Consider the following 17,723-nt stretch of genomic DNA (forward strand, 5'->3'; position numbering starts at 1 on the left):
AAGGAGGAAGAAATGGTTTGAGGGGATCCTCCTGAGTATTGGAAATGGGTCCACACTTGAATACTCCTCCCTCGCCCACCCTAGGGAGGGGATTGGAGTTAAACAAGGAGAGGAAATGCTGGAAGTATCTATTCCATGGTGTCCGCAGGTGCTAGACATAGACTCACTTTCTCCTGCGCAGGGAGGATGCTCTAAACTTCTCCCCTTGGCCTTAGTGCGGGACAAGCACTCTGGTAGAGCATGGGAGCTCTGGGAGTCTCGGTTTTCCCACTTGAAAAATGGGGCTACAGGCAAAGCCAATGTTTTACATTATGTTTCGCTCTATAGGTCACAGCACATTCAACTCCACCGGGGCTGCGTCCGTCGGTACCTCAGGGGGTATTTCCAGGGCAAACAGACAGAAATTGCTTTGAAAATATCAACGCACTATTAAATGTGAGGTACTAGCTGTTCTCCTTATTCAGCATGGCCATTTCCTCCTTCCCAACACCACCCTCACTTCACATCCAACCTAACGCTGTACTAGAACACCCCTTTGCCCTAAATGAAGAAGCCGAGGGGGAGAACGATTCAGAAAAGGTGTCCCTGCGCAGGGAATAAGCGAACCTTCTGAGGGGCACCCCCTTCTCACGGGAGGCGCCGTTCCTGCTCCTTGGCTCCCATCTCGGGCTGCCTTCCTCCTGTTACCGGGCAGCCAGGGCTTTTAGTTTTTGTTCCCAGAAAACATCAGCCCCTATAGCTCTTCGTCTCCCCCTGGCGTTCCTCTCCCGCTCTTTCTTAACATTGGTGCTATCGAAGGGGGGCGTTCCGGGAAGGGCAAAGAGGGTGGGCGCAGAAATAAGTTTATAGGGGCTTCTACTCAGTGATATCGAAAGCACTGGGTATGTGCCTGAAAGGGCTTTTTTTTTTAAACGTCCTTTCCTTGCCATTCCTTCACCGATCTTTTTCACTGTGCACGCAAGGAACTTTAGCAAAAAAGACTTGGGGGAGGGGGCTTGGAGTAAGGGACAAGTACCTCGATCTGCCAAAATAATGTGACCCCCCGTGGGCGGGGGGAGTGAAGAGGGAGAGCGTTCCCCTGTTTGATCAACACTAAGAAATTGGAGACATAAAAGGAAAACGAAGTGAACAACAATTAAAAAAAAATCCCCGCGCACAACAATACAATCTATTTAAACTGTAGCTCATACTTTTCATACCAATGGTATGACTTTGCTGGAGTCCCTCTTCTGATTCTTGAACTCTGGGGCTGGCAGCTTGCAAAAGGGGAAGCAGACTCAAGCGCTGCACGGGCAGGTTTACCAAAGGTCTCTAATGGGTATTTTCTTGTTCTTAGCCCTGCCCCTGAATTGTCAGACGGCGGGCGTCTGCCTCTGAAGTTAGCAGTGATTTCCTTTAGAGCCTGGCCTTATCTCCGGCTGCACGTTGCCTGTTGGTGACTAATAACACAATAACATTGTCTGGGGCTGGAATAAAGTTGGAGCTGTTTACCCCCACTCTATAGGGGTTCAATATAAAAAGGCGGCGGAGAGCTGTCCAAGTCAGACGCTCTTCTGCAGCGGCGCCGGGGTGAGCGCGCAGAGGGTCCTCGGTCCGCGCTGCTGTCCCCGCACGCCACCGCCGCGTGCGTCCTTAGACCGCTCCCACTGCCGGCCCTCCTGGCAGAAACTTCTTTTTTCTCTCCGTTAAAGAGCACTTAGGCTGAAGGCTCACTTTGAGATCTGAATAACCAGAAGCGCTTTGAGGGACCCGAAGCTATTATTTTTCTTCGTTTTCCTTTGGGTTCATTTGTCAGGGGAGGACTTTGATCCCCCCCCCCTTTTTTCAGAATGGATTATTTCCCCATGATTTTCTCTCTGCTGTTTGTGGCTTTCCAAGGAGCTCCAGAAGCAGGTAGGCACGGCGACTTGTAAAGCTCTGAATGTTAATGTCTTCTTGTCCACCTTAATGTTTTTCTTGCTTCTGTTTTCCCCTTCTTTTTAAGGATTGCAGCTCAGATAGCAAGTGTCTGGGAATTATTGCTCAAAGCTACTTAAGTTTTCTAGTGGGGAAAAAAAATTTCTCTATTGAAAACAATTGCTTCTATAGCATTAAAATAACTTATTGTTATTATTGCGTAGAGTATTTTCTTGGCTTTAAAAAATATAACTCCAGAAAAGTAAAGACAAGATATTATTTAGCCAAATGCATATTTGCAATATAGGTGTTCGTATACATATAGGGACTTATATCTTATTGAAATATCTTATTGAAATAGTTTTAATAGTGTGTGAATGTGTAAAATATTTAAACATTTCAGCTCAAAGCCAAGGAATTTTATTCAAGTCATTCAAGCAATATATGAGCAGTAAAATCACCTGCAAAACAGTCTGTTGAATAACCCTCGGGCAGTTTCAGGGTGAAGCAGATGTTTTCTCTAAAAATTGTCATTATTGACTTTAGGCTTCTTTTGGCAGGTTTTTGGCACCCAAAACAGTGTGAGGTCTATTTTCAGTTTTATTCACCTGTTGTGGGAGGGGAGCTAGGATAAATCTTGGCCGCCTGAGGATTTAGATAGTGTGTGTATATCTGCCTATTTCCCCCTTCTTAGGGTCAATGCCCTTTTTTCGTGTGGCTTTTCATGACCCTGACTAAAGAGAAAAGATGTCAAGGGAATGAAAATCCTGGAATGTGTCTGATCATTTGAAATGTACAAAACTGGGCAGATAAGCTGCATGGCTAACTTGTCAGTAAGAAGAGGCCACGCTGCAGTGGGGAAGAGGGGAGGCGGCGAGTGCCCCACATGCCATCCTGCTCCGGGGATCCTGAATTCAAAATCCACAGAGCCTTGATTAGGTCCCCGAGCTGCTGCTCGGTCTCACCCTAGGTTAGTACTTTCTAGAGTTTACCACTTCCGACGAATATTGTAGAGCTGGTTTCTCTTCTTTCTCTCCAATCATCCCCCAAAGCTCTTGGATTCCACTTAATTTCAAGGACTATGTATCACCTGGGCTACTCCCTGCTCTCCACCAGGTGTGAAGTGGTGGGTTCCCCTAAACTGCATGGGGAAGTGGCTCCAGACCTAGGAAGAGGCGGGCGATTTACGTAGCTTTAGAGCTTTGGTCATCAGCCAACTTTAAGCCACTGTCCTATGAAATGGGGCTGTCCTATTAAATTCCATGCAGAAGCCACCCCAGATTTCTAACAGGCAGCATGTCCACGCCTTTCTCTGGGGGCTGGTCAGTCAGTGTCCTTTTCAGGTGGCTGTTCCCCCTGCACATGTGTGTAATCTCCCTGAAAGTGGATAAGCCCGTAGGGGTAAAGGTGAAGTCATGTTAAGGAGGGGAAAGATAAAGAGCGCTTTTTGCTCTGTGTTTCTTGCTGAAGGCGGGCTGCATGCTTCATGGGCTTTTATCTGCTCCGCGAGATCCCAGGGGACATGCCCTGCTGACCTGCTCTTTCTCTCCCCAGCCGTCTTGGGCACAGAGCTCAGCACCAGCTTGGACAGCGGAGGGGAGAAGCCCGCTCCCAGTGTACCCTGGCGGGCCCGCCGGTCCAAGCGCTGCTCCTGCTCTTCCCTGATGGATAAAGAATGCGTCTACTTCTGCCACCTCGACATCATCTGGGTCAACACTCCCGAGTGAGTCTCTAGAGGGCGTCGTCACTCTAGCTATTCCTTACCTCTCACTTCTCCGACACTGGAGCCCAGGGACGCTAGCTAGTTGCTTTTGGGGGGAGCTCCTGGTTAGGATTCTGAAGGTAACACTTCTGACAACATGAAGGTACCTCAGGGGGTGGGGACAGTGCCCCCCACCCCATTCCTGAAAATACCAGGCAGGGTGGTTCTTTGAAACAGAGGGGAGGTTCTTCTGAGACCCAGTGGCTCAAACACTCAGGATAGGATAGATGGAAAATGCTGATGGCAAGCAGGACTCTGCCACACATTTCTGAGGGGTGGTGTTCTTTTGATGGGATCTGCTTGGGTTTAGGGAATAAGTTGCCGAGGTCGGACGTGGCTTAGTCTAACCCATGCTACTCCTGGGAGGCAGAGGGGACTGTAGAGAGTGATAATCAGCCCCTTCACTTTACTTATAGAAAAGCACAAACCCAAATTGTGGGCATCACTTGCGCAAGAATGAGTACAGGGCAGCCCTAGACCTGGAACAGGGGTGTCCTGACTCCTCTGTACCCTCCCTTTAGAAAAGCCCATTTCAAGATAGCAATAGAAACATGGTCCGTAGATTTCTCTTCTGCCTCCAGAGCTGGAAGAAAGCAGATTCCCCCCGCCCCCTCTTCACCCTGAAAACTGGCTCACCCATCAGACACAGTCGTAAACAAAAACACGGCACACAGTGTCCCGTAATGGGCGGCCGATTATGGTGAGGGATGCCCAAAATCCAAACAAAATTAAACCCAACAAAACCCACAATAAGCCTAATACTTCAAAGGTGATACTACCAAGGAGAGGACTTTATTCCTTTTAGGTGAAGCTCAAAAGGGACCCTTTGGAATTTATTGGGGAGCCTTCTGGTGATGAGTCCTTTTATCAGTCATATGATGTCACCAGTTGCAGGAGATACGTGACGCTGGGGGCGAACCGTGCGTGCCCGTAGCAGATCCCACCCCTCCATCCCCCCACCCCGGGGGCACTTTTGGCATTACCATCTGACTTGAATTGAAAATAGATTTTCAAAATCCTGTGAGTCATGGTTTTACTTCGAAGTCCCTCCCCCGCAGTAGCTGTTAACTAAATGGAAAGTCAGAAAAGGAAGAAAATAGGAAACACACACCAAAGCAGAGATGTCATGATTTTGGACAAAAAACAAAGCTGCTTGTGTGGAGAAGAAACTGAAATTTGTTAAGAATCCAAATGGAATTTCATTGAGTTAGAAAACTGGTTTTCTCCTGGTGGGGTACACACTCAAGGCCATTGATGGGCACGTAGAAGGCATCATTTCAAAGGCTATTAATTATTCTAATATCTTTTGTTCTTCTTTTTTGATAATAGGCACATTGTTCCGTATGGACTTGGAAGCCCTTCTAGGTCTAAGCGATCCTTAAAGGATTTATTTACCACAAAGGCAACAGACCTCAGGAAGAGATGCCAGTGTGTTAATCAAAAAGACAAGAAGTGCTGGACTTTTTGCCAAGCAGGAAAAGAACTCAGGTGAGGTGGAAACCCCTTTGCTTTCCATCAGTTTTAGGGCCTCCTGATCTTCCCATCGTGATGCTGTCTTTTTGTTTAAGAGAAATTAACAGAGACTTTGTGAGAGCTGAAGGTACCATTGCTGAAACATTTTGCCCTATCTGTATTAACAGGGACCAGGACAGTATGGAGAAGGGCTGGAATGACCATAAGAAAGGAAAAGACTGTTCCGAGCTTGGAGAAAAGTGTATTCATCAGCAGCTGGTGGCAGGAAGAAAAACGAGAAGGTGAGAGACTCCCAAGGACAGCTAGCCGCAGTCACCAGTGCTAATGGGCTGCTCCCCTAGCTATTCTCACCTTGATGGGAGAAAGGCTTAGAAGAAAAGAATAAAGATCTTTAAAGTCTATAGATTAAGAAGAGAAAAGGAATCCCTCTCAAACATTTTTTGAATATAGACCTTTGCCCCCTGTACACTTGGATGGTCTTAAGCACGTGCCACTCCGTCCAAAGGTAGATTTTCCCAACAAGATAGATCCACAGACACCTTCGTCATTTGGTCATATCGAGTCCTTGCTTTTCCAAGTCAATGTATTTGCCACTTTTCCTGAGAAATTAACCGTCGTTTCAGAGAAAGGAGTTTTGATGTTTATTTTGTTTTACTTCATTTTATTTTTAAATCAAAGTGTCATGTATGATCAAGTTTTTCAAAAAGCAGCAGTTACTCCAATGGCCAGAGGGAAAAATAAAGTCATTAGGTAGGGATGGTGAAAATTAGACATGCTGTTTGAGAGGTTTATTTATTTTTTTACATGGGGAAGTGCATTTGCTGGAGAGCCCATGTCACTCTGAAAAGCTCTCACCACTTCTAGTAGGTCCTGAGCTGGGGCAGAGAAGGGATGCAGATTAGTTCACAGCATGGGGTTGTGATGGGCAGCTCTATCTAGAGAGACCCTTTCAAATCCAAAACATTTTGGAATTCACAAGCTGGAGGGAGAAAATCTGCATTCAGAGCTGTCCAACGTGCTCTACATTTCCCTAACCTGGTTCATGGAAAGTTTTCCTAGAAATCCAGTGGCACGTTCTGTGATCAAAGCGTGCTGAGCAGCAAGGACTATTACCGATGCGTGGGACGTTCTCCGCTGTCTGGGACGTCCCGCCAGCCATTGGAGTTTCCATACTTATAATGTCAGGCCCCCGATGCTCCCCCCGATCACCGGATTACAGAAGCCACAGTTCCTTAACTGACTTGGGAATTATTCTTATCTTTCTATGAATGATTAAATCACTAGTACAGTTCCCTCTGTTTCTTGCCAAAAGAAAACATTTAAACCTGCAAAAAATATAGATCTATATTTTATAATTGCTATACACCATTTGCTTTGGGCCTCCCTGGACGCTTCCTCTCTTTTTGTTCCTCTCCCACCAAGTCACCTTTAATTGCTTTTGTGATGAAGATGTCCATGGCTATTTGCAACCTATGCAGAGGGAATTTCTGCATAGATTCCCATGGTGGTAGTTGGGATGGGGCAACAGAAGAAAAGAGAGTATCTCTAGTTTACCTTAAAATTGTACTTTAAAATTGTACTGAATGCCCAATTCCCTTTAGATATGACCATAGCTCCCCTCCCCTTCCCCTGTCCCCAGCATAAAGGGTGGGCTGTATTTTCACTTGAGTTTAACTAAGTTAAACTAAGTTAACTAAGCATGCTGTTGTGGTCAGTGGGGAAAGTTCAGGAACTGGACTTAGATTTGTTTGTGCCGGATTCTAATTTTAGATACTTCTTTTGCGCAGAAAAAAAAATTTTTTTTTTAAATAATGTTTGTTTTCTCTTGTCTTGTTTTAATAGGTTGGACACCATCAGCAACCGCATCAAAACAGCTTTTCGTGTGGCAAAGCTGAAAGCGGAGCTCTACAGAGAAAAGCAAGTGACCCACAACCGAACACACTGATGACAGGTCACCCGGGCCCGTGGCTGGCCCATCTGCAAGCCTTCTCCTCCACGGAGGGAACGCTGTGGCTGATTCTGCACTCTCTCCTCCACGGCTGGGATCAGAGCAAAAGCATCCTCTCTGCTTCGACCAAATGTTTCTTGTTCCAGACTGGCAATGGACCAGTGCCCTCGCTCCAAACATTCCAGGGAAGGTTCAGGAGTCCCCCAGTCCATCTTCGTTTGCTTCCATCAGCGATCACCGCTTTCATCTCTCCTCCTTTGGGGTGACAATGGACCACGCAGAAAGCAGAGAGACACAGTGACTTGCGAATGAGGGTGTCATCCTCCAGAGGGAGGAGAGGAGATTCCACACAAGGTGGAATTTCTGAAGAGGGTCCGAAGGGAGTCTTTGTGTCTCACTCAGGCGCCTGGCACATTTCAGGGAGAAACTCCAAAGTCCACGCAAAGATTTTCTAAGGAATGCACAAATTGAAAACACACTCGAAGGACACTCAAGTAAAAAAAAAAAAAGAAGATGACTTTTTTTCTTTTTAAATTCACAAAATGCAAAACTAAAAGAAACTGTTAGTACTGTAAATCAGGATGAGTTTGCTGAATCTGAGTCTACCTCACCTCTATTGCACTCTGGCAGAACTTCCCCACCATTAATTATTGTCCCCCTTCCCTCCCTGACCTTGATCCTTGGAAACACAATGGTCTAGGGTTGTTTATGAAAGACATTGCAAACTAAATATTAGGTTACGCTTTAAAGCAGTAAAATTATTTTCCTTTATGTAACTGGCTAATGGAAGAGGTTGGATTAGATTTCGATGTACTTATTTTTTTATAGATATTTATATCAAAACAATTTATTCCTTATATTTACCGTGTTAAATATACGTTTGGGCAGGCCATATTGGTCTATGTATTTTTTTAAAATGTATTTCTGAATGAAATTGAGAAAATGCTTTGTTTTGCCTGTCAAGGTAATGACTTTAGAAAATAAATATTTTTTTCCCTACTGTACTGATTTTGAATCATTTCTGAAATTCCCAAGAAATGGCCAAAGTGTTAAGAATTACGAAGGGAAATGATTAAAGTTGTTTTTTTGGGTGGCAGTAAGAAGGAAAATAGTCTTGGCTAATCACAAAAGAACTCGATCTGGATCTTAAAGTTGCCCTTAGATTACATTAAGGTCCAAAACCAAAACAAAACCCAGCTTTAATACCTCCGTCTTTCCCTGGATAGCAGCCTTCTGCTTCCTCTTCCCCCCAGAAAACTCTCCAGGGGCTTGCTTCATCCATTAACTTCGCTTAGGCTATGAGACAGGATCCCACAGTTAAAGCGGATGGTGTGGTGAGAGGTGCTTTCTCCGAATCAACGGGCCGAAGGAAGCAGTGGCAAGATGAGTCCCCAAAACGTCCCTAATTAATGCTTGGAGGAAACAGCCGTTTCAGAGCAAGTGAGGCCCCCCCCCCAGCTTTTTAAATTTGTTTATGGTTGGGTGGTTTGTTTGTTTGTTTTTTTTTTTTGGCTCAGATTTGGACTTTTGTTTATTAAGGAACATTTTTTGTTTTTTTTGGCTCAGATTTGGACTTTTGTTTATTAAGGAACACTAAGTGCCTTCGCCTTTCTGTGGTAGCCCAGGACTGCACGCATGCCGGTGGCGGTCGAGATACCGAAGGCTGGATCTGGGGCAAAGGCACTGTGGCACATCTTCTTCTCCACTGGGCCTTGCTGGTCTTCCCAAACCATCCGGGAGGCTGCTGTTTCAAATGGTTGTTACCAACAGAAGCCCGGAAGAGCTTGCTGAGCTCTCAAGACTCTTCACCTTCTTTCCCTAATAGGAAAGAATGTGTGGCATTCCACAAATATTAGCCCATGACGATCATGTTGTCCAAACAATGACACATCTGAGGGATGTCGAATACCAGCCTTCAGGTGATCGTAGCCAGTGTCCCAGGGAGAGTGTCTATCTTTATTGACATGGCTTTTTATCTTCCATTCTCCCTCTCTCTTTCTCTCTCTCTCTCTTTTTTTTAAGGGAGAGTCCAATATCTAAAAGCGCACTTTCTGGAAGCCCATTTAGAGCAGATTTCTCTCTTTGCACGAAAGGCCAGGTGGAGCTTTGATCTCAGGACTCTGAGGACCAGCTATGACTTGACCTAGCAAACTGTTTGTCGGTGTGTGATTCTTAAGGGAATTGTGACATTCTGTCCACAAGGACCAGGGGCTCAGCGCCAACTTGGCCACTGTCTAATCCTGAGCAACCAGTCCCCCCTGAGTTTTCCCTGCGGCTAAATGAGGTAGTGGGCATTTCTCTAGTGGCTCCAAGAAAGAGTATGTGATGTCATGAAGCACGATGAAGTTGAGGTGACATGAGAGAGTGAAGGTCTGAGCTGGCAGGATGTGGGTCCGTCACCTTTAAGAGGGCGTTGGGATGGGAAGAAGCCACTGTGTATAAGAACAACACAGCGAGGAAAGGATTTTCTCTTTCTTTCTTTTTTTCTTTTTTTCTTTCTTTCTTTCTTTCTTTCTTTCTTTCTTTCTTTCTTTCTTTCTTTCTTTCTTCTTCTTCCTTTTTTTAATTATTTGGGCCTTCAAAGCCTCTTCCTCCATGCTTCCTGCTTCAGTAACCAGCAAGAAAAGCAAGAAACGTGAAGGAGCTCTCCCAGGGCAGGGGGGTCAGTAGTAAAATTAAGCTGGAAGGTTTAGAGGAAATGAGTATTTTTCAAGTATGTAGAGGAAAGATTCGATATTATTTAAGGCTCATGCTGGCTTGAGGCGTGAAGTGGTGGCATGGTCTGTCACGTTTCCTGCTGTTTTTCTTTCCAGTAAAACTGTGTTTTCTGGAAATCCATTTAGGACAGATTTCTGTCTTTGCACTGGGGGCCAGGCAGAGCTCTGACCTCAGGGCTCCAAGGACCAGAGGATCCTGGGTGCGGAGTAGTGACCTTTGGTGGAGGGAGAGAAGCCCACTCAAGGGTACTGAGTTTTTTCCCAATGGAATGGCTTCCTTTGTGATGGAAAGCATTGGCTTTAATCCTGCCTATGCTTCCTGAAATGGGGAATGATAAAGTAGAGTTCTTAAAACTCGGGGTATTATAACTAAGCTAGAGCCCCCTCAGGAAGACTCCTACTGACAGTGAGAAAGAGAAATCTTTTGTCTTTCCATGTGAAAGAGCCAGCCTTCAGAGAAGGCTAGGATCTACCTAAGATCACACAGCAAGCTGTGACATCTCTGGACCCTGAACCCTTGAGCACAGATGTTTTACCCAGAGGCACCTGGAGGTCAGTGGAGACTGATGCCCAAGTAAACCTTAATGGAGGGTTCTGGATGGTAAAGGCAAAGTCAGTCTTCACAAAAGCTTTGCCTTCCAGCCTCACAGGTGGTGGTTGGCAGGTCCATCCTTGCAGCATGTAAGAGAAGAAATGTAAGGGACGAGAAGAGGAATATAAGGAGGCATACAAGTCCCATGGCTTCATGAAGTGAATTTCTATAGGATAAAATAGAATATCCCTTTTGTCATGGATCCCCCGCCCCCAATAACATTTTCAGGATGTTGGGGCCATATTTTTATACCCATTTGACAGCTGAGGAAACAGATATATTGAATGAATAAGTGACTTATACTGGATCTCAAGACCCTTGACTCTTTGTCCTAAAACTGCCCCAGAGCCCAGGGCATGGCACTGGCCCTGACTCTTGGACAAATGTAGATTATTTCCATCTCGCCAGTGAACTATGAGTGGAATTAACTTTTTATTACTCTCTTAGGAATATCACTGTTCCGCATGTGCCCCCACAGCGTAGTCCGGAGCATTCTCATTGCACAATATGTGTTTACTACATCATCCTGTGCCAATGCATGGTTGGTAGAGAAATCATGACAATTTATGAAGCACGTTTCCAAGCCTGGTACCATGGAATGCTTCATTGACAATGCACGGAAGAAATTGTCATGATAAATGTGATGGCAGAGGCCGTACCATTTCCCTAGAATAATCAGAGAAAGATCTAGGGCTGGTGCCATTGGATAATGAAAACAGAAGGGCCTAGACCTTGAGGACACTGACTAGTGGAAATGATGGGTCCCAAGCATGACAGGTTGCTCACAGCTCTGAGAGGCAGCACACTGGGAATCTGACATGCAGACTTGCTTGTTCAGAGGGGTGTTTTTGTGTTTCTGCATCTTATTTCTTCACTTTCATATTCTGATGCATAGCAGGCCTCCACCCTAAACTGCTGTGGAAGTATCTGGGATGAAATGTGCAATATTAAGCTACCACTGGTTGGCATGGGCACTGACCAGCTGGAACAGACAGGGGCAGAACTGTGGGCGCAGATTCCTGGTGGCCCCCAGCTAGGCCAGATTGAAGCCTCCAGGTGTTGGATTGTGGGGAAGGGGTGGGCAGCCAGGGTTGGAATTTTTAGGCTTCTCACTATAGCTATTTACCGACAGGATGGAAATATTACAAGATTTTTAAAAACTGAAATGGTCTCACTGGTACATGCCCCTGTGCATGGCAAACTTGGAAGTATCAAAACTCTTTTCCACTTGGTAAATTATCCTCTCTACGGCTTCACTGAGTGGGATCCCATTGTCTCCATGCCCAGTGAAGTCACTCTCCATGTATCTCTGTTGTCCTGCTGCACTATCGTCCTGCCATGTTTTTTCTTTCACTCTCCATGTTCCCTTTCACACAGGCCTCGGTCTCCTTTGGTAGAAACAGAAATACTCTCAAGTATTCTTTGTCTCTTTGAAAGTTTGTAGCAGGACAAGTTTATGGTCGCCAAATCTGAGGTTTGCCTTACACCAGGGTTTGGCAGGGTCCTAGGTCAGCTCTAGGATTGTCATGAAGAAGGAGCTGCTTATAAGCTCGGGTCTTGCCCTTTTAGATTGGACCATGAAAGGGTGTATATATAATTTATTATTAAAACTGGACCATGAAAGGGTGTATATATAATTTATTATTAAAACTAGGGTACTTTTGATAGTGCCTAGCAATTACCAGAAGACCACAGACTGTGGTGGGCGAACTGGGACATATGATTAGCCTAGACCAGGATAAGCCTTGAAGCAGGTCAGAATTTCAGAACTTCAAAATCCCCTTGATCTCTTAGAGATGACCTAGACCTTGGCCCTTTTTAGCCAGACTAAATGTCTGCATCTTATCATGTGTAGATCAGGTTAGAGCAGAGGATGTACACCTTCTCTAGTCCCTCCAGCTTTGAGCATGGAGCTTTGGGCATAATATGTCAATGAATTAACAAATGTACAGATGGGTTACAGGCTTCAGTAAAGGAGAGGTGAAGACACTTCCCTGGCCAAAATGAGGCTAGATTAAAGAAGGTTCATAAGACCTACTTATAGGGGTCGCTTTAGGGAATTTGTCTCTTTGAAATATTCCTTTATTCGGGCTCCACTCTAGTGGTAATTATTTGTCACAATGAGATGGATCTTTTTATTTCTTTCCATCTAATTCATCTCATCACTCCATTTCACCATCCTCATAATAATCTTCCCCAAATGCTTTAATCATAATTTCAATGAATCCAGAGCTAGAAAGAACTTAAAAAAATAATTTATGTTATTTCCCCATCTCAAAAAGATCTTTCATTGCCATTCTCTGCTTATAGAATAAAAAGTGTTATCTACTGAGGCAGGGAGCATTAGAGAAGGAACAGATTGAGAAGGGAGGATGGAAATGATTATAATTTTGGTATTGGACATCATGAGTTTTCAAATTTCTCATTATGGGTATCTTTAAACATACTCAACGTTTGAAAGAAAAACATAATAAACCTCATATAACCATCATATAGTTATCAAGACATGATCGGTGTTGTTTCACCCCTACCCACACTCTGCCTTCCCTCTGTGGATTACTTTGAAGCTAATCCATAGTCTCATTGTCATCTCATCTGTAAATTTTTCAGTATGGACATAATGAATTTGATATGATTTGTTCAGCCAGGTGAAATGTGAAATGGTCAATCACATATGTGGGTCTGGAGCTTAGAAGTAATGAACAGTAAATGTTCCCAGGCCCTCGTGGGACCCATAATAACAAAGGAGACTAACACATGTAATAATAGTTAACATTTATTTAGTGCTTACTATATGTCAGATATAGTAAACCTTTGGAGAGGTTTGCACTCATCAACTCATTTCCTCATGACTATAGCCCTATGAGGTATGTACTTTTATTTGCCCTATTTTATAGATGAGGAAACTCAGGGAGACATTAAGTGGTAACTTGCCCCAGGCCAGGTAGTTAATTAAGAGGCAGAGCCTAGTATGACCCAGATAATCAGATGCACTGTGCTTCATGACTAAGAAAAGTACAGTAATAAAGGTGACAACCAGGGAGGAACAAGTCCTATGATGGTATTAAAGTGGCAATGATCAATTCTGCCTGGGGACAGGGAGAGGGAGAATGGTGGTTTCAGGGAAGGTTTCATGGGAAGAGACTGTGAAGGATGGACTTGGAGCCCCTCAGAGTGTCTCAATAAAATGCTTTGTCTACAAATGATATGATAAGAAGAACGTAGCCTAACGTGCTCATGTGACTGACTCACGGTAAAGGTAAATAGGTATCTTTTTCACCAAGAGGTGATTTATCCTACTAAAATTCAGAAAGGATAATTAATTCAAAGACACCAAAAATCTTGAGGCAACATCACCACAATAAATAAAGTCAGAATTTTATTTTTCTAAGCGGTGTTGATTTTTCTGAGAAATCATTTTGCTAAAACCCAGAAAGGGTGATTAACAATATTGAAAATCTTAAAACAACACAACAGCAAATGTGAGGGAAATCTCGTATTTTCACGTGACATTCAAGTGGGTCAAAATTTGGGGCCATGACTCTAAAAATAAAAAGAATGCAATTCTAATAGTTTGCAACTAACTATAGAAAATTTTGCCAAACTTGTATCTAATAAGATGAAATAAGTCTACTGGAAGTCTCTGTACTTAGCCAAATATAAAATTATTTTGTAGTTCAGATACTTTGCCAATCTCCTACTGTTTGCCACATGGTCACAAACATCCTCGCGCCACGTCAAGAATTCCCACTTGATATACAAGTAGGAACTGCTGAACCAACTGTCAACTTAAATGTCTTCTTCAGGCCAGCAGACTTGCTAAGGGGCTATTACCAAGCACCCTGCCATGGACATTTTTCACTGGCTTGTTCCACCCATTATCTGGTTCATTGTGCTCTGATCAATGGCCATGGGTGGTGTCCCTCAGTTTGGTGAATGCACAGGACAACTAAGGAAATGATTTTATTCAGGCCATTACACTTAGGAAAATGCTCATTAATGAAGAATCTTTCAAGAAAAGGAAAGGGGCCTGGGGTTTTATAGAAGCAAACAAACAAAGAAGTCGTCCATTAGACTTATGAGAGTCACCAGGAAAGCTAGAGATGGTCTCCTCTGCATCGTTGGTAAAGAGCATAGAGGAATATACAAGAGCAAGGTGGTCCTTTGTGGTTAGCCATTTCTCAGAACCCCAAAGGGGGAGGAGACATCATAACTCTGGCTTTTGAGGAACACAAGGCTCAGATAAAGTTTGACATTGTCAGTCCTCTCTTTTTGTGTTTGAGATGGATATCAGCATATCCATCACACAACTCAGCAGCAACCATAACCCTCCAGAGTGGGGCAAAACAAGATCTCAGAAATGGTTTACAAGGAGTTTTGCTTGGCTCCTGCTAAAGCATATGAAGCAGCTGTAACGAAGTGATGGTAAAGAGCAGTGGTTATAGCATCCTGGAGACCAGCCCCTTAAAAGAAAGACGCTTGCTTACAACGAAAAAGCGAAATGTCAATATAAGAGGGTATATTAAAGTGGAGAGCCGGGAGCTGAACTCTGAGGGTAAGCAGCCCAGTGGGTTGCAAGAGGACAGTGGAGGAACACTTCATCGTTAGGCACCACGGCTTGTTGAGTTTCTAGCAGCTCTTGAGCTAGCATATTGATGCTTCTGATCATGCTGTCCCCAGGCCGTGCATGATCCTAGCATTCTACCAGGCTTACTTAATGGTCCAGATGGTGCCTTTTCAGGGAGCATCAGACCTATGACTGGCCTGCTGTGGCACTGAGTTCCTCGAGGCCCATGTCAAGCCACGGGCCTTAACTCACAGTGCTTCTTTGGATCCTAGGAAAAAGCGCCAGCTGCCAAGCAACTTAAGAGTCCTCACAGGGACCCGGAGAGTTAGGTCCTAGTTCTCAGTGACACCGAGTCAGGCAGCCAGAAGAAAAACTGGAAACATTAGTTTGAAGGACTATAGTAAGATATTGAAGGAATCTGGAAGACTGAAAATCTGATAAAGATTGACAATTTGAAAAGGTAACAGGAGCTAGTTCAGTTTACAGATAGATACCGCCAACAGATTTTTCCACAGTTGGGGAGCAAGTCAATTAAAAGAGCCACCAGGCAAGATAGAGTTTGCACATGCAACAGTTATCCACAATTTAAAAAGATCTCTATCTAAAATAGCTCAAAGACAATGGCCGGGGTCAGAATCTGGTAACCTGGAAGGGTCCTGCTACATGACATCTAGTTTTTATTAAGATACAAAATTTCCCTCTACAGTCACCCCATTTTGGGTCAAAGATAATCTCAAAGAAAGGCTATTCTTGATCACAAAATCAGGCTGGTTTAGTTAAATTTGGCATAGTTATCTAGATGGGCATAGCAGGAATGGTAATTTACCATATAGGCCATTTTAAGCTTGCTTCCTGGAAATTTTCATAAGGAATTTCAGATTGAACTTTTTAAAAAGACTCTTGATGTTAGGATGTCAAGCTGAGAAGTTGCTACCAGATTTCAGCTGTAGTAGCTAAACGTTTGGGCAAATTCCTCTCTTCTTGAGGTCACCTAAATACTCTGAGACTCATGGGCCTTCCTGGAAGTGACCTTTCTTACTCACCTGTAAGGCCGGGAATTTATAAGCCAAGTGTCAGGGCTGTTTGCCCATGACAGCTTTGTAAACACTGGATCCATAAAGCTAACCTCAATTTCTTCAAAGCGTCTAGTCATATCTGATTAAATAAGCAGCATTCTCAAATAGGACATTCCAGGCAAAGCCTTGGTTGCATAACCCCTATTTTCAATTATGTCATGGTAACAAGGACAGATCCTTATTGAACCTATGCTCAATCATTGCCACGAAAATAGAAATACTCAACCAGAGTTTCGGAATTCTGGATAATCAGGCAAGAGTAAGATATCATTTGCAAATCTTTCAGTTGACAAAAACAGCATCTACTAAATTACCAGTTATACAGAGTAGAAGAGGAAAAAGTAAGGGCTTCTTTATTCCTCAGAAAATAGGATATTAGAAAAACCACATTCCAGACAAAAGCACAGTAGTTCTTCATCAGCTCATTTATGTAATTAAATCTTGTTCTTCTCTGTCTGGAGTAGTAGTCTCATGAGCCCATCTGTTTCTCAGCTAGAGTTCTAGAAATCCTGACTCAGTCCACTGGTATGATCTCAGCCCGCTTGTTTAAGTGAAGCCACCAGAACTCTATACCCCAAAGTACTTCTGTGTTGGAGAGGAAGTACTCTGGCCTGTAGCTGATTGCAAGAGCTTCAGGGAAGCATCAGAGTAAAACAAAGAGCTATATGTAGATGACATAAGATTTTAGATGGTTAGGGGCGCCTGGGTGGCGCAGTCGTTAAGCGTCTGCTTTCGGCTCAGGGCGTGATCCCGGCATTGTGGGATCGAGCCCCGCATCGGGCTCCTCTGCTATGAGCCTGCTTCTTCCTCTCCCACTCCCCCTGCTTGTGTTCCCTCTCTCGCTGGCTGTCTCTATCTCTGTCAAATAAATAAATAAAATCTTAAAAAAAAAAGATTTTAAATGGCTGTGGTAAACTTATTACTGATAATTTTCAGTAGTGAAATATTTGAGGATTGTTCATTATAAGAATTTGCAACTGACCCAAAAAACATGGTTGTTCATGTAACATGCAAAACAAGATAATAAAATCAATCCAAAAAGTTTGAGACAAAGTAATTATAAACATAATTGCTACTTCTACGTCAAAGAAGAACGGATATTACATCTAATTTATAAAAATAGGTGAACATTATCTTTGCAGATGAAAAAACATCTTCAGATATAACTGTGAGAATCCTGACATGATATGCCATGAATATAGTATACCTGATGTATAGTGAGAATATTCAGGAATATGTAAAGAATATCAAAGAAAGAGATTCTATAAGTCTGGAGTATGTCCTACACATCTATGTGTTAATGAGACCCATAGGCGAGTGATGTGAATCCCAAACTGAAAATCACTGTCCCAAAGATGCCAGATTCAATTAAAGAAGTAAAATTGTGATCAAGTTACTATTTTTTAAAAAATACCAGAAATTATGACTGATAGCACCTCAGTATTGTTGCCTAATATTAGACAAAGCAGTAGTAGTAGGACTCTGATAAACAGAAACATGTCAGGGATAAAAGGGTACTGACGATTCTCCAGGAACGTCTCATATAACACACAATTTCTGAAATATTTATGACATTTTATCTGTACACATCCTACCTAGGGAAAGTTAAGCATCTCTTCTGGTGTGCTAACTTATCAATGGAACACTTCAAATATGCCTAATTATTTCTAGTACTTCTTTTTTTGCATAGAG

General features: G+C 43.6%; 1 protein-coding gene and 1 long non-coding RNA gene across 2 annotated transcripts in view; one reads left to right on the forward strand and one right to left on the reverse strand.

The window, feature by feature from the left end:
- Nucleotides 1-1,452: 1,452 nt before the first annotated feature.
- On the forward strand, nt 1,453-7,742 carry EDN1 (endothelin 1). Its single transcript, XM_008692808.2, has 5 exons — nt 1,453-1,893; nt 3,451-3,619; nt 4,988-5,146; nt 5,299-5,412; nt 6,974-7,742. The coding sequence occupies exons 1-5, from the start codon at nt 1,830-1,832 to the stop codon at nt 7,074-7,076; spliced, it is 609 nt and encodes a 202-aa protein (XP_008691030.1). The 5' UTR covers nt 1,453-1,829; the 3' UTR covers nt 7,077-7,742.
- LOC103664909 overlaps nt 7,406-17,723 on the reverse strand; it is a 30,107-nt gene continuing 19,789 nt past the window's right edge. Inside the window, exon 4 of the long non-coding RNA XR_005838802.1 lies at nt 7,406-7,530. This is a non-coding gene — a long non-coding RNA (uncharacterized LOC103664909). The remainder of the gene's footprint in view (nt 7,531-17,723) is intronic.

The sequence above is a fragment of the Ursus maritimus genome, unplaced genomic scaffold (assembly GCF_017311325.1).
Source record: "Ursus maritimus isolate PB19 unplaced genomic scaffold, ASM1731132v1 scaffold_30, whole genome shotgun sequence".
NCBI lineage: Eukaryota > Metazoa > Chordata > Mammalia > Carnivora > Ursidae > Ursus > Ursus maritimus.